This window comes from Microtus ochrogaster, chromosome 15 (assembly GCF_000317375.1).
Source record: "Microtus ochrogaster isolate Prairie Vole_2 chromosome 15, MicOch1.0, whole genome shotgun sequence".
NCBI classification, from domain to species: domain Eukaryota; kingdom Metazoa; phylum Chordata; class Mammalia; order Rodentia; family Cricetidae; genus Microtus; species Microtus ochrogaster.
Genome location: NC_022017.1, coordinates 11,109,535 through 11,124,035, shown reverse-complemented (window position 1 = coordinate 11,124,035; position 14,501 = coordinate 11,109,535). Strand labels below are relative to the sequence as shown.

The 14,501-nt window shown below is 49.1% G+C and overlaps 1 protein-coding gene across 4 annotated transcripts in view; it reads right to left on the bottom strand.

The window, feature by feature from the left end:
* Positions 1–175: 175 nt before the first annotated feature.
* The window catches only part of Mroh1 (maestro heat like repeat family member 1), a 70,744-nt gene continuing 56,418 nt past the window's right edge, over positions 176–14,501 (bottom strand). For 3 of the 4 annotated variants that reach the window (XM_026782541.1, XM_005354108.2, XM_026782540.1), the window contains 12 exons: positions 9,486–9,640; positions 5,676–5,841; positions 5,001–5,197; positions 2,776–2,913; positions 2,416–2,530; positions 1,933–2,079; positions 1,646–1,834; positions 1,182–1,337; positions 951–1,085; positions 774–876; positions 632–697; positions 176–286 (listed from right to left, as the gene is read on the bottom strand). In XM_026782541.1, coding sequence (XP_026638342.1) covers positions 201–286; positions 632–697; positions 774–876; positions 951–1,085; positions 1,182–1,337; positions 1,646–1,834; positions 1,933–2,079; positions 2,416–2,530; positions 2,776–2,913; positions 5,001–5,197; positions 5,676–5,841; positions 9,486–9,640 — 1,653 coding nt within the window. In that variant the 3' untranslated portion in view covers positions 176–200. Of the gene's footprint in view, positions 287–631; positions 698–773; positions 877–950; positions 1,086–1,181; positions 1,338–1,645; positions 1,835–1,932; positions 2,080–2,415; positions 2,531–2,775; positions 2,914–5,000; positions 5,198–5,675; positions 5,842–9,485; positions 9,641–14,501 lie in introns of those variants that run through there. The other variant, XM_026782542.1, reaches the window with a different exon arrangement.

Genomic DNA, 14,501 nt, shown 5'->3' with positions numbered 1-14,501 from the left:
GACCTCAGGATTCCCTTCTAGCTTAAGCAGAGGGAAAGGTGGTATTGATACGCTTGTCACCTATTGAGGTGTAAGTGGCTTTATTGGGCAATAAATAGCGCACCGCAGTCTTGGCCCCGTGTGTGATGGCAGCAGAGTCCTCTAGGCAGGATAAGCTGGCTTTTTTTTTTTTTTTTTTGCTTGCAGGAGTTGAATCAGCCTCAGGCAAACTTCACCAGGCGGCCCAGTGTCTCAGCAGCTTTCTCCCGCACCCCAGGCACTGGGTCCTTCAGGAGGAGCTGCAGGGCTGTGGGCAGAGGAACAGGCCAGTTGTGCACATGCCTGGGCCTGTGCGTGGGGCCGCCCACTGCCTTCCTAACAGACGGGCCTCTGCTGGGAGGGCTCGGGAGCCAACGGAAAGATAGTTTTTCCTTTTTTAGTGTTTTTTAAGCTCTTTTGGAACAGTTAAGAAGTTTCCGTGAATTACTAGAGACGATGAGGTCACCAGTGACAGGGGAAAAAAAAATCCTGAAATCCAGGAAAATCACTTAGTCCCTGCGGGTGCCTACAGGGTCAGCAAAGCCCCAAACAGAGATGGGAAGGTTGGGATGCAGTAGAGGGCCATGTGTTCTGGATTTGGAGGCATGCTCACCTGCAATAAGCTGTTCCAGGTCCACCTGTGGCTTCTGTTCAGGCTCTGCATGCAACACCAGGAACCCTGAAGCAGGTGGGATAAAGCTGTGTAGTGTACAAACATGAGGTGAGATGGGGTGATAATAATAAGGCCTGCTTACCTGTGAACATGGGAGCAGCAGCTCTGACATCATCCCAGCTGCTCTTGAAGTAGAATAGGTTGGTGCTCACTAGGCGGCCCAGCAAGTCAGGGAAGTGATGCATCTGTAGAACACTAGGGTCAACGGTCAGGGTCCTCAGCCCACCCCAGGCAGGGTCTCCCACAGCACTCTTCTCACCAGGTGCTTGCATGTGGAGTTGAGGAATTCCCCAAAGTGCACACTGCGGCCCTCCTGAAGGTACTTGTGGAAGGCAGCTGCCAGCTCAGCACACTCCAGGTGAGAGACACACATGCACAGGGCAAACTTGCAGGCCTGCGATATAATAGAGTGCTATGCCCAAGTTCTCCCAGGCCTGAGGGAAATCATGCAAGCCCAGCACCCTTTCCCCTGAACCCGACGATCACTCACACTGGCCACTGAAGCCTGAGGGTCCCTCAGATGCAGTAGGAGTGGCACTAACCCACCCACGACCTGCTCCAGAAAGACATCTTCACAGTTGCCATGGCAAGCCTTGTTGAGGTGCCCAAAAAGACGGATGGATGCAGTCCTGAACTCTACTTTTTCCTAGCAGGGGATGCAGCCATGTTACCACAAGCCCCCTTTTCTAGGGAGACCTGCATGCAATCTGAGCCCCTACTTTGGTACTAAGGATTTGAAAGTGGCTTGTGGGGGTGTGTATGCAATAGTGAGTGTAGGAGGTTGGAGGCTGACACAGAGGATCTGTTCACTGGGGCTGGGGAGCCAGGCCCAGCAAAGCAGTACCTGATGTAAACATACATCTTAAAACTCAGCACTCCCTCAGGATGTGTCTGGCATCTGCTATAGGACCTGGCTGAGGGTGGAGATAGAACTGCAGGTGTCCTACAGCTTACACTGTCAAAGAAGGGCCGGATGCGGATGGTTGTGTGCAGCAGCACCAAGCGTAGGTCCCATGGCTCCACTAGATCTAGCAGCCGTGCAAGGCCCACCATAGCTTCCAAGGCCACCAGACTGTGCGGTTCGTCACCATCATCTAGCCCACTGACCATAGCCGTCATGAGCTGGGGGCCATGAGCTCGCACCTAGGAGACCACTGTATTCAGCCTACAGGCAAAACCAAGCAGCTGAATGCCCCATGCTGCCCCTTATACTCAGCCATATCTCCTGGGGGCTGGCCCACCTTGTCAGGGGAACCAGAGGCGATGTTGGCCAGACCTCGAAGCACCAGACGCCGTACACTGGCACTTGAATCCTTCAGCCGGGCTGTCAGGTTGTCCAGCAGTGGCTCCAGGAGCATTAGGTCATTGACCACATTACTGCTGAGTAGCTAGAAGCAGAGCCACTCTGACCATTGTGCCAGCTGACCCCCACCAGCCCAGGTCCAAACGTTGTAGCCTACAGGTTTCCTGAAAGGGGAAAGCTGAGGGCCTCTTCCTACCCTGGTCTCCCATTCTTCAAAGGCTATCAGCCTCTGGTAACAGGGGCTCTGACCTTACCTAGGGCCTAACCCTGGCTGATTCCAGGTAGGGTTTTAGTAGGTGGGGTTAAGCAAGCTCTGGCAAAGACTGGGGTTGGTCAAGCTTGTCTGTAGGATATAGCTGCCCATGTTCCATCTCACTGATTCTAAGACAGCATCTTCTCATTTCAAAACAGAGGGTCCTACCTCAGCCAGGAAAGCAGTAGTCGTGACCCTCTGGATCTCATACACGCTGCTCTGCGTGCACACGAGCGCCTTCATCACCAGAGGAAGACGGGGGCCTGCATACTTTGCCATGGAACTAGGGAAGGAGGTCCCAAAAGGCAGGAGCTGGCCAACCACTCCCAAGGCAAACCACTGCCCAAGACCAGCTTCTGTGTTAACCCGAGGGGTACTTTACCTCCCACTCACATGGCTAGAACCTTAGGCATTCCCACACCCCTCCACCCTCGTCAAGCCCACAGAATACCCCTTCTCTGTGCCTCTTGACAGGTGTGTGTGTAGCCCACACCCTCATGTCCCCTGGAGAGGGTATGGCTTGCTTACCTGGCCAGCTGGGCAACTCCATCCTCATGCCTTGCTGAGGTCCTAAGCAATTCCCAGCCTCCCTCCTGCTCCACACACCGCAACACATCTTGACTGCCACCTCGGAGCAGCAAGGCCTGAAGGGCATCCACTGCAGAGCTGTTTGTGTGTAGAATAGATGGTGTTTGACGGCTTGTCTGTTCCTTTCTACCAGGACCAGCAAATGCTGGCCAGTCACTGCGTGTGTAGCTCCCTTGCATGCACACTCAGGAAAAGCTTTCCGTGGCTGCCCAGGCCTATCTTGCCCATATCATCCTTCAAAGGAGCAAGCTCAGAGGCCAGTGGGTATCAGGATCGAAATGGATTCAAGGGAAAAACTAATCATTTGGCCTGGAGGTGAGCTGGCCAGATTGGCCATTACCAGTCTCTAGGATAATATATAGAATCTTTTTTTTTTTTTTTTTTTTTTTTTTGGTTTTTCAAGACAGGGTTTCTCTGGCTTTTGGAGCCTGTCCTGGAACTAGCTCTGTAGACCAGGCTGGTCTCGAATTCACAGAGATCCGCCTGCCTCTGCCTCCCAAGTGCTGGGATTAAAGGCGTGTGCCACCATCGCCAGGCTAATATATAGAATCATTAAGCTATACACAAAGGCCACAGATTTAGCCTTTAAGCTCTCAGATACCTGTTCATCCCCAGCCAGGACCTGGATAGAGTCTGTCTACCTTGAGGACCCAGAGGCCTCTAGAAAGCTGGCATACAGGACTATATCCAATTCACTGAAACTGAATAGATCCTTAAGGTAAGGCCACAATGAAATATCAGCTCAGCTAGTATAGGAGAGCAACCAACTGAAAGGGGGTGGGCATTGTGGGCAGGGTTATCCCCTGACTCTTCCCACTGGCTCTCTTAGTTCCTGTGGCAAGAACCTACTCCAGTCTCTTGCAAGAGGCCTAGTGCTGCTGTTTCCTAAGCTCAGCTATAATTAGAATTTAGCCCCTGCTAAGATTTACCCTTCTGCCATAGGGAAGAAGATTCTGTACCAAGGTGGGTAGACCCCTTACAGAAATGTATGGCTCTCTAGTCCCATAGCCCTGACTTCCCCTGACACTTGCATTCACATTAGACCCATAATGTTCTGTATGTACCTGAGTCTATGAGGCATCACCTAAGTGGTCTGGGGAAGTAGGGATAACACAAGACCCACTAGGAGTGAAGTTTTACCTACTGAAAAGGTGATGGCTGTGGCTACAGTGAGCCTGTAACTGTAGTGGTTACTTCCTACACGGGTTGGGTAGGGAAGGCTATGACTGCCAAGTGGTATATAGTAGGATAAGAGGAAAGGTGGTGTCCAGCCATATATCTAGACAGAGGGCAGACCTTCCTTGCCTGCATGCTATGTAGAACCTCAGCTGGTAGCATTCAGTGGAAGGCATGATAGACACAGGACTATATGGCATTATTCAGAGTCTAGAAGCATAACATTGGAACAACTGGCCCAAGGGGCTGCATGGAACAAGACCAGCACCAGCATGTAGGAATCAGATACCATGGCCTTCCAGGACTTGCCAGTATAAGCAAGTACCCTGCCTCAATTGCCCTAACCAGCTAAGACTCAGTAAAGACAGTAAAAGCAGCCCTGGATAGCAAGATGCCCAGAGCATGTATGCAACTCCTGCCTGCGTTTGTGAACACGTGTACAAGGTTACTGCTGGAACAATACAGAGGCTTAGCACCAGTCTGACTTCACTTGAGTGCTCCATAGCCCCAGCCAGGACAGCCATATGGTATACCTTGCTACCACACCCTGAAGGTACAGGAAATATATAGACCTGGAAATTCATTAAAAACATTTAAGTGTGCCGGGCGATGGTGGCGCATGCCTTTAATCCCAGCACTCGGGAGGCAGAGGCAGGCGGATCTCTGTGAGTTCAAGACCAGCCTGGTCTGCAGAGCTAGTTCCAGGACAGGCTCCAAAGCCACAGAGAAACCCTGTCTTGGAAAAAAAAAAAAATTTAAGTGTCACATTTGACTATCCTAACTTGTGCAGAAAGAGATTTTGGTTCTTGGAGGCCAAGTCATTCCTTCCGAGCCCACCACTCTTCAGACAGTTCTTTTGTGTCTTCTTCAGGGCCAGGCAGCTGGCATTCTGCCCTCACTGCCTCCAGTACTGTACATATCACACCACACATGCACACATAACCTGTGTTTACAAGTAAGCATGGGATGGCAGGCAAGGACCCTATTACCTGCAGGGATCAAGGTTCCTGGCTGGTTTGGCTGGGCTGGTGCTCCTCCGCTCCTTGCCCTGCAGGTTTCTGGGCAGCTGGACACCCACAGTACAGCTGACTCGTAGGAGGAGTGCTACAAACAGCTGAGGATAGAGCTCCAGTACCACGGTTCCAGATGATGGGGCAGACAGGACCTCATACAATGCACAGGTGGCCTGGGGCAGAGCCACTAGAGGGTCACATCTCCCTCTAGGCGGTTTCTGTACCCCTAACTCCAGGGTCCAAGCCTTAGCATGAATAATCCCATGTACACTTCAGGTTTTGGGTCCCCAGGGAGAGGCAGGAGGAGCCCAAGAAGCCATAGAGTAGATAGGACCCTGTGTAGCTTAGTCCTCGGGGCATGAGGCAGGGTAGGGGGACAGTGTGGCCTTCAAGGGGACAAATTTCAGGCCATCTGTTCTTGGTTCCTTAGAAGGGAGAGGAAATTCTCACAGCTGCTTTATTGCTTAAAGTGTGGCTGGGCTGGGTTTATTTTTTTTTTCCAAAGGATAAAATGTGAAGTGGGCTCCCTTGGGAGCTAACACCTGCTGGTCTTTATGAGCCCCAGCACAGCTGCCAGGTGCCTTTGGGGTACCCAAGCCTCATGTGGGGGCAGGGGTAGCATGTAAGTTAGCCCCTGAAGTCCCTACTCACCGCAAGGGGAAGCAGTGTAGCTACTCTGTCAGCAGTGCTGCCCAGAAGGAAGGCCCGGCTCTCCTTGAATGGGACATCTCTGCTCATCTTCTCCAGAAGCAGCTCTAAGACCTGAGTGGTGAGGCTGGGCTCTACAGCCAGTGCCCGCCACAGGGCACAGGTGTGACTGGAACAGGAAAGAAAAGCATCTTGAGTGACTGCTGGCTGCAGCACCTTACCCACCACTGCCTTGTGCTCGGTCCCCACAATTCCACAAGGCTCAGACATGCTAGAATCAGATCTTGCTGGGAGAGATCTGACCCCTGGGTCTGGAAACAGCTGGCAGCAGAGGGCGGTAAGAAGACCTGAGGCAGGAAGTGGAGGGTCTCTAAGGAGCTGCCGGAAGCAAAGATTAGGCTTCTCTAGAGGGAGTAGCCATCCCAGGCCCCAGGGACAGTATGCGGTCAGAGGACCAAGGACACAAGGAAGAGGCATGAGGAGAATGTTCAGGCAACGCCCAGAACACTAGAAACAGTCATACCCATGTATCTGCAGAGATGTAGGACAAACTTCAAAATGTCTATTAGAAATTAGAAACTCTACAAGTAGCAACTCTGAGATATGAACCTCATTTGCAAATGGTTTACTGAGTAAGGGAACTTGCCACCAAGCCTCACGATCTGAGTTCAATCCTTGGGACTCACATGATAAAAGGAAAGAACCAGTCTCCAGAACTAGTTCTGTGCCCTTATTTCTGTGGGCATGCACATCCACACAAAAATAAATGTAAGAAATGAGATTAAGAGAACCAAACAGGTAGAAATAAGGCACATATCCCACTTGATGGACATACTGATGCCAGCACAATATGTCATATAGCAAATAGGAGAAACGGTGCGTTGGGAAGAGAGAAAAAAACCACAACAGTAGAGCAAGGCATGTTGGTGTGTGCCTTTAATCCCAGTACCCAGGAGGTAGATCTCTGAGTCTGAGACCAGAATGAAAAAGTGAAGAGTTCAGAAGACAGAATGACAGAGGTAGAAATAGAGACCAGAGAAATACCTGTGGAAAAAATGGTTAAGCTTCTGCCTGCCATAACTGATGAGAGCAAGTATAGTGGTACATGCTTGTCATCCCAGCCCCTGAAAGGTGAAGGCAAGAGGATCAGGAATTCAAGGCAGTCTCAGCTATACAACAAATTTGAAGTCACCCTGACTCAAAACAAAGCTAGAGGCACAGGAGACTAAGACACCAGCAAGATGCAGAGAATCCATCTAAGGGAAAACTGCATCTTACAGAGACATTGGGATAGGCACAGGCAGGTCCCTCCACAGCAACCAAGAGAAGCCAGAAATGTGAAATTATTTCACAGATACCACTGGAATCATCCTCCAAGTTCTAAGACCAAAGACCATTGAGTTTGTGAGAAAGCAAAACACCCCCTACATGGCAGAGTCATGCCCAGTGCTGGGAAAGATACATACCAGAACATGCCTTGAAGCCAGGCTCAGTCATCCGATGGCTGGCTGCACACCAGAGACAAGCCCACCAATACTCAAGCAAGACCAGAAGTTTATAAAATGGCCAGAGCACATCAGTTCAGATTCTGTGGACCTCACAATTTTTTTTTTTTTTGATTTTTCGAGACAGGGTTTCTTCGTAGCTTTTGGTTCCTGTCCTAGAACTAGCTCTTGTAGACCAGGCTGGCCTCGAACTCACAGAGATCCGCCTGCCTCTGCCTCCCGAGTGCTGGGGTTAAAGGCGTGCGCCACCACCGCCTGGCTGGACCTCACAATTTTTGCAATGCCTTAGATTTAGCAGCACATCACAAATGTTGGGGATGAGCATGGTGGTGGGCCATGAATCTGAATCTTATCTTTACATGTCTTTTGATCTTTCCCCAACCATTTATAAACATGAAGTCCTGTCTTGGCACACAGATTTGGCATATGCATGTGACAGACTCTACGTTCTATTCTATAAAAGACTGCTAAAACATTATTTCTTTTTTTTTTAATATTTATTTATTATGCATACAATATTCTGTCTGTGTGTATGTCTGCAGGCCAGAAGAGGGCACCAGACCTCATTACAGATGGTTGTGAGCCACCATGTGGTTGCCGGGAATTGAACTCAGGACCTTTGGAAGAGCAGGCAATGCTCTTAACCAATGAGCCATCTCTCCAGCCCTAAAACATTATTTCTTAACAGCACAGGTAGAAATGTTTATGAACATCTCCTGGGAATGGACAAACTGTATAGATAAAACATAGCCAGGTGGTGACACATGCCTTTAATACCACAACTCAAGAGGCAGAAGCAGGTGGACTTCTGAGTTTGAGGCCATCCTGGTCTACAGAGACAGCCAGAGCTACAAAGAGAAACCCTGTCTAGAAGAAAAAAACATAAAATAACCCAAAAAATAATAAATAAATGAAATAAATAAAAGAAAAAAAACAGCCATACTACACAGCAGTAAGAACAAGCCACTTCATTGTATCTCAAGAGCAGTATATTAAGCAAGAAAGTCAGAAGGATTTTTTTTTGTCTACTCGCAAAGCTCAGGATCAGGCAAAACCCCCCTAAGAACAGCAGCAGGACACGGAAGGCAGACTGGGGGCTCAGCTGAAGAGTAGATGGGACCTGGAGACCGGATACCTTCTCTGCCTCCAAGCAGTGTCTGAGATGAGATTACAACCACAGAGGCACCAGGATTTGCAGGCCCACCTGTGCACACTCCTGTCTCCATGGGAAGTGAGAAGACTGCAGTAAAGTTACCTAAATGAGAACTCCACACATGAGTAACAAACAAGGGGCTAGAGAGATGGCTCTGGTGCTCTTCCCCATTGTAACTCCAAAGGACACTACACCCTATTATTCTGTTCTGGCTGGCTTCTGAGCGCGCGCGCGCGCGCACACACACACACACACACACAGCCACTCTCAATGTACAGCCTCCAAGAGTGGTAAGAACAAGAACTGAAAATGATATATGCTTCCTGTGCCCTAACTTCAGGGGCAGCACCAGCACAGGTAGGGACCATACCATCTGGTCCAGTAAGTGGTCTCGAGGATAACCTCTGCCCCCAGCAAAGACTACAAAGAAAGATAGACCAACAAGTCCATACTCTTAGAACAGGTGGTAGGAGGCTGGAAAAGAAAGGCTGGCGAGAAGAGGAAGGCTGGTGAGGAGGTAGAAGATGTTGCTATAGGGTGAACGCAGAGTTTCTAGGCTCCTAGAGAGGTCCACAGTGGTCACTGCGGAATTCTGCTCACAGTGAGGAGTACTCTAGTGAATTACTGACTCACAAGAGAACCAGCCAGGAGGCTAAGGATAGTGGCCACCATGAAGAGCTATAAGAATCCTGGCTTAGCAGCTATGCCCAAGAAGGGTCTTTTCATTTCTTTCTTTTTTTCTTTCTATTTTTTAAAGACAAGATTTCTCTAACAGCCCTCGCTGTTATGGAACTTGCTTCGCAGACCAGGCTAGCCTTGAATTCAGAGATATGCCTACCTCTGCCTCCCGAGTGCTGGAATTAAAGGAATGCACCACCACTGCCTGGCTCCCAAGAAGAGTCTTAACCATAATCCAAAGACATCTGGAGAGGGACAGATGCCTTGGGTACCTGAGAGGTAGGGCCTTTTTCAATGTAATCATCTTTTCCACAAGCCTAGGTCCATGAGGACTTATGCAGAAAATTTAGGGTCCAGAAGAGGGGAGAGATGCTGAAAGATCACACACTATGCCATGCAGGCATGCAGGACACCACCCCCCACTCCACCCAGAGCTGGAGCATGGCTTCCACCAAACAAGCTTACGGTACTGAGTACCTGTCAAAGGGCAGGGGGCTTCCCAGGAGACTGGATACCACTGCCTCGCAGTGCTGAGATGCTAAGAGGTACACACTGTGCTGGGCAGCCGGTAGGACGTGTTCCTCCTGGGTATCCCGCAGCTTGGCTCGCAACACACTCACAATCTCAGGTACCTGCAGACAGGACAGGCTCAAGTGGGATGTTGCAGTCAGGCTTTGAAGCTATGAACGTCCCAGGGCATATGTTCTCATGAGGCACGATGGGAAAGGGCCCCACTAGCCCAGACTATGAGAAGAAAAGTTCTTAGAAATCCAGAGCTCTTGACTGAAAGCTGCAGGCCTATGGCAGAAAGGCCCACCGTAATTCTCCCATCGCTAAGAACAAGAACCTAGATCCCACATGAGAAGAGAAAAGTGGGCCATGGCCCATGGTAGAACATTTACTAATATGTAGGAGACTACTTTGGATTAGGTTCCCCAGCACTACAGGAAGGAGGGAAGGGTTAGGGGAGGTGGAGCTATAGCTACTTTGGGATGTCCAGAGCAGGTGATTAAGGAGCGTGAGGTAAAAGGGGTCCCTTGGGTCTCTAGAGTGTTCCTGTAACTCAGCCACTGTCTGCTAGAGGCAGGACCCATATGAGAAATCAGGCTAGGAGGCAGAGAGGGAGGAAAAAACAGGAGCAATGGACCCATGAGTAAGACTGGGCTAGAAGGTGACTTGGAGAGGGAGGAGCAGGGCCTGCAGCAACACCTGCCTGCATGAGCTTGTGGGTGTCTTGCTGCTGTACAAAGCGAGTAACACAAACACTGGGGAACACGAATGAGTGAGTGGAAAAGCTCTGGCCTGGAACTTCCTTTAGAACTACCTAAATGTAGTGGACAGATGGGCAGCCTCAGCTATTCTCCAAAATGTGGCCTACCTCTAGGCAGTCTTGTAGGGCTTAGCTTATGAATCTCCTCTCTGGTTCTAGACATGAAAACACCCCCACCTGCACAACACATCAAGCCAAAGCTGCATGTAGATTACAGAAGTGACAGTCATGACTCTGTGACCAGAGCTAGTCACTCTAGTCCTCGGCAAGGGAACCACTAGATGGAATCAGAAGGTTCCTTAGCAACAACAGACACTGGAAAGATTCTGGGTCCAATGGGAACTGCCAAGGCCAGGTCGTTTCTCCTTGATGAAACCAAAAAGGGTAGATGAGGCTGAATGTCCATGTGGGCGTAAGGGCAGTTCCCTCGGGGAACCACAGGACTCAGGTGTGAGCATGGCATTAGAGTCAATGGATGACCCTGAGGACAGGAAGTAGAGTCCCCAAACGGTTCGCTCACTGGGTAGCCTCCTGTCTATCTGCTCATCTATGCCTTCATCTTCTTGCTCTGTGTCCTGACCCAGCTGTGACATCAACAGGCCGGAGGCATCTGGATACTGGCCACTGGGAGCCAGCTTCCTGTTTCCAGCTTCTGGGAAGTCTGCTGGTGTTACTTGGTGGGTAGGTCATGTTTGCTGGGATCATGTTAGGACTGAGCCACACTCCCAGCCCCTCTCTGAAGCTGTGACAAGACATTGAGTCTCTAGGAGATTTTTAAGCACTGGTCCTTGTTTCTTTTCTCATTCATAAACTGGTAGCGTCTGAATAACGCTTTTGTGACCATTTCTAAATTTCTGTGTGCATCCAGGAGTGTTCCTGGGTGGAGGGCTGGGTCACATGTACTCTCACTCTGACTTTTTGAGCAGACTGTTTTCCCATGGTACTCTTCTCTGTCCCACAGCCACTTGCGTTAGCATATGCTTCCTCTTTCCTGTGTTCCCCTTTGGCCCACAGAAGACCCTGCTCCCACTGCCTGACTCTGGTGCTAAAGATCTGCTACATCCGCCCACCCTGCCTCCCACACAGCTTTACAGTATGCTGCATTCACAGGCATGATCTCTTCAGTGGGATCTCAGGCCAGCTGCATGCCAGAGCCAAATGGACTTGGTGATAGACCAGAAGTCCAATAGCACCAGCCTGTCCGTAAGAGGCTGTCTTTGTGAGTCTCTCCGGGTAGAGAGGACTCCCACAACTCTGGTGGACCAACAATGCAGAAATGTCAAGTTACAAGATAACTGAGATGTCAGAGCAGGCCCAAGTCTAAACTCCTGGTTGGGCTTTGTAACTTAGGACCATGCAAGTACACCTGGCTCTAGGAAGCCAGGAGAGACCCACAACCATACAGCTCTGGGAGGAAAACAGGGCAAAGCCTCCTTAACAATGGCTTTGGCAATGATTCCTTAGACATGATTACCAAAAGCATGGCAATAAGAGAGACAAGAGGGACTGTCCAACCTCAAAACTTTTACACACCAAAGGACAAGTTGACATAGTTTAAAGTTACTATAAGATGAAGGACGTATTTGAAACTCATATAGTTGATAAGGGATTAATATACAAAATGTATAAATAACTATAAGGTAACAGGTCCATTAATCTCTGAGGGCCAGCAAGATGGCTCAGCAGTTCAAGGCACTAGCCTGATGACCTGAATTTATTCGCCAGAACCCCCATAAAGATGACTCAGTTGTCACACACACTAATAGTAAAGCCTCAGCAACAACAACTGGCTTACATAAATATTTTCCAAAGGCGATATACAAAGAGTCAATAGATACATGCAAAGATGCCTGGCTTCATTACCCATCAGAGAAATGCAAATCAAATCCACAATGATGGGACTGGAAAGATGGTTCAGTGGTTAAGAGTATATACTGCTCTCACAAAGGTCCCGACAGTTTAGTTCCCAATACCCACACCAAGCAGCTCGACAAGAAAAGGTGCTTGCTGTCAAGTCTGAGGACTGGAATTGGATGCTCCCAATTTCACACGGAGGAAGGAGAGAACAAGCCCCCTATGGTGTCTTCTGAACTCTATGTATATGCTACTGCATGGGTACTCACAAGTTCCCCTGCTCCCAGGTACACACACACACACACACACACAGATGCACCTCATACCATCAGAGCTTCTTGCTCTTCCAAAGGACCCTGAGTTTGGTTCCCAGCACCCACTTTGGACAACTCACAATTATAACTACTGCTCCAGAGAATCCAGCCTTCTCATCTGGCCTTTACATGTGGCATATATACATGTGGCATGCATGCATACACACACACTCAATCAATCAATCAGTCAATCAATCAATCAGGATTAGTGAGAGAGTTATTCAGCTGCCAGCACCATATGATGTCTAGTGACTAGTAACTGTCTCTAACTCCAGTTCCAGAGATCCAATGCTCTTTTCTGGCTTCTGCAGGCACTGTATACACATGGTACACATTCATACATGCAAGCAAAATACCCATACACATAAAATCTAAAATAAAAATTTAACTTAAAAAACAAGTTTTATTTTATGTATATGAGTGATTTGCATATATGTATATCTGCACCACATGCGTGCCTGGCAACTGAGGAAATTGGAAGAGGGCATTGGATCCTCTGGAACTGAAGTTATGGATGGTTGTGACCACCATGTGGGTTCTGGGAATCTAAACTCAGGTTCTCTGGAAGAGCAGCCAGTGTTCTTAACAGCTGAGCCATCTCTCCAGCCCTAGTATATATTTTTTTTAAATCCTTAAAATATTTTTCAGTTTGGTTATACACCCAAAGAGATAAAAAGCATGGACTTAAGATATTTGTATAGAAAAAAAATAGATATTTGTATAGCTGTGTTCACTGACTTTTTATTCACATCAGCCAGGAGGTAGAAATAACCTAGATGTCTACCACTGAATGTCAGGTAGGCAAATGTGGATTAGCCACATATATATACCTGGTGACATCCAGCCCAATTCTTACTCTTCATCTGTACAACTACTAGGACATCCCTTGATGTCTGACCCAGGGAGCTTTGTGGCTTTGGAAAACCCAGGCCTCACCAGGTGGACCCAGGTGACACACTAGGCTCCTCCTCCCTTTGTTCTGCTCCCCTCCCCCCATGATCCCATCAGACAGTATCTCCACAAGGCCAGCTTCTTTTGCCAGCTATTCAGTGGCATATGGATACTGTTCCTTCTGTTAGATACTCGTTTCTTTTTCCCTGGTTGGTTCCTGCCTCAGAACCACCAGACCACTCAGGGTATCCCAACATGAAGATCAGGGAGAAGAGCACAGACAACCACAAAAGAAGTCATCAGATCAGCTCCCAGTCACCAGAAAATACAAATTAAATCCTAATATGGACTATCACAAGCCTATCACAACAAGACAGAAAATGGAGCCCTGCAACCACCACCACCATTCTCAAAGTAGGTTCCAACTGGGATGTGACCTCAGACAGCTAGCTCTCCAAAGACAGGCAGATGATGGCTAAGTCTCTGAGACGGCACATGAACCAGTGTGATAGCCATAATAAGGAGCTTGGCCCAAGAGGCATCAGTGGTCTCACTTTCACACTATTTGCAAGACGCTTGTGTGGGGTGAGGGAGGTAGCCAGGGATGTCAGCTGGGGTCAGGGAAGACTTAGAAGTTGGCAAGTGACTCTGCCTGGGGATGACCTTTGTGACCTGACAGTCCAGCTCCCCTTCTGGGATACTTAAATTAGATACAGAATCTCAAAACCCCTCCAGCAAATGAGCTAAGTCCCCACCTTCCAGGACTTGGTACTCTACAGCGTCCAGCCTGCTGCAGCCTAACAGACCCCGAGGGACTCAAGTACCGAGCCCCACTTCACTCTCACTGCACGCCAAAGGTCCAGTCACAGGGGCTCCCAGTACACATTAGGAAATGAGTATTGGGTTGCCAGAAGACAGGTGCAGGCCGCAGCCTTCTAGGCACAGTGAACAAGCATATACAAAGCAGAAGCAGAATAGTGGTCCTGTGCATGAACTTGGAGTTTCTGTATGAGTTCCTCAAGTCCCATGCCTGACACTCTCCCTAGGGACTGGGTGACCCAATGTACCTGTGTCCTCCTTGGTATTAAAATCAGGAGCTCAGCAAGTATCAGCTCCTTGTTAGTGTTTGTGGTGTGTGTGTGTGTGTGTGTGTGTGTGTGTGTG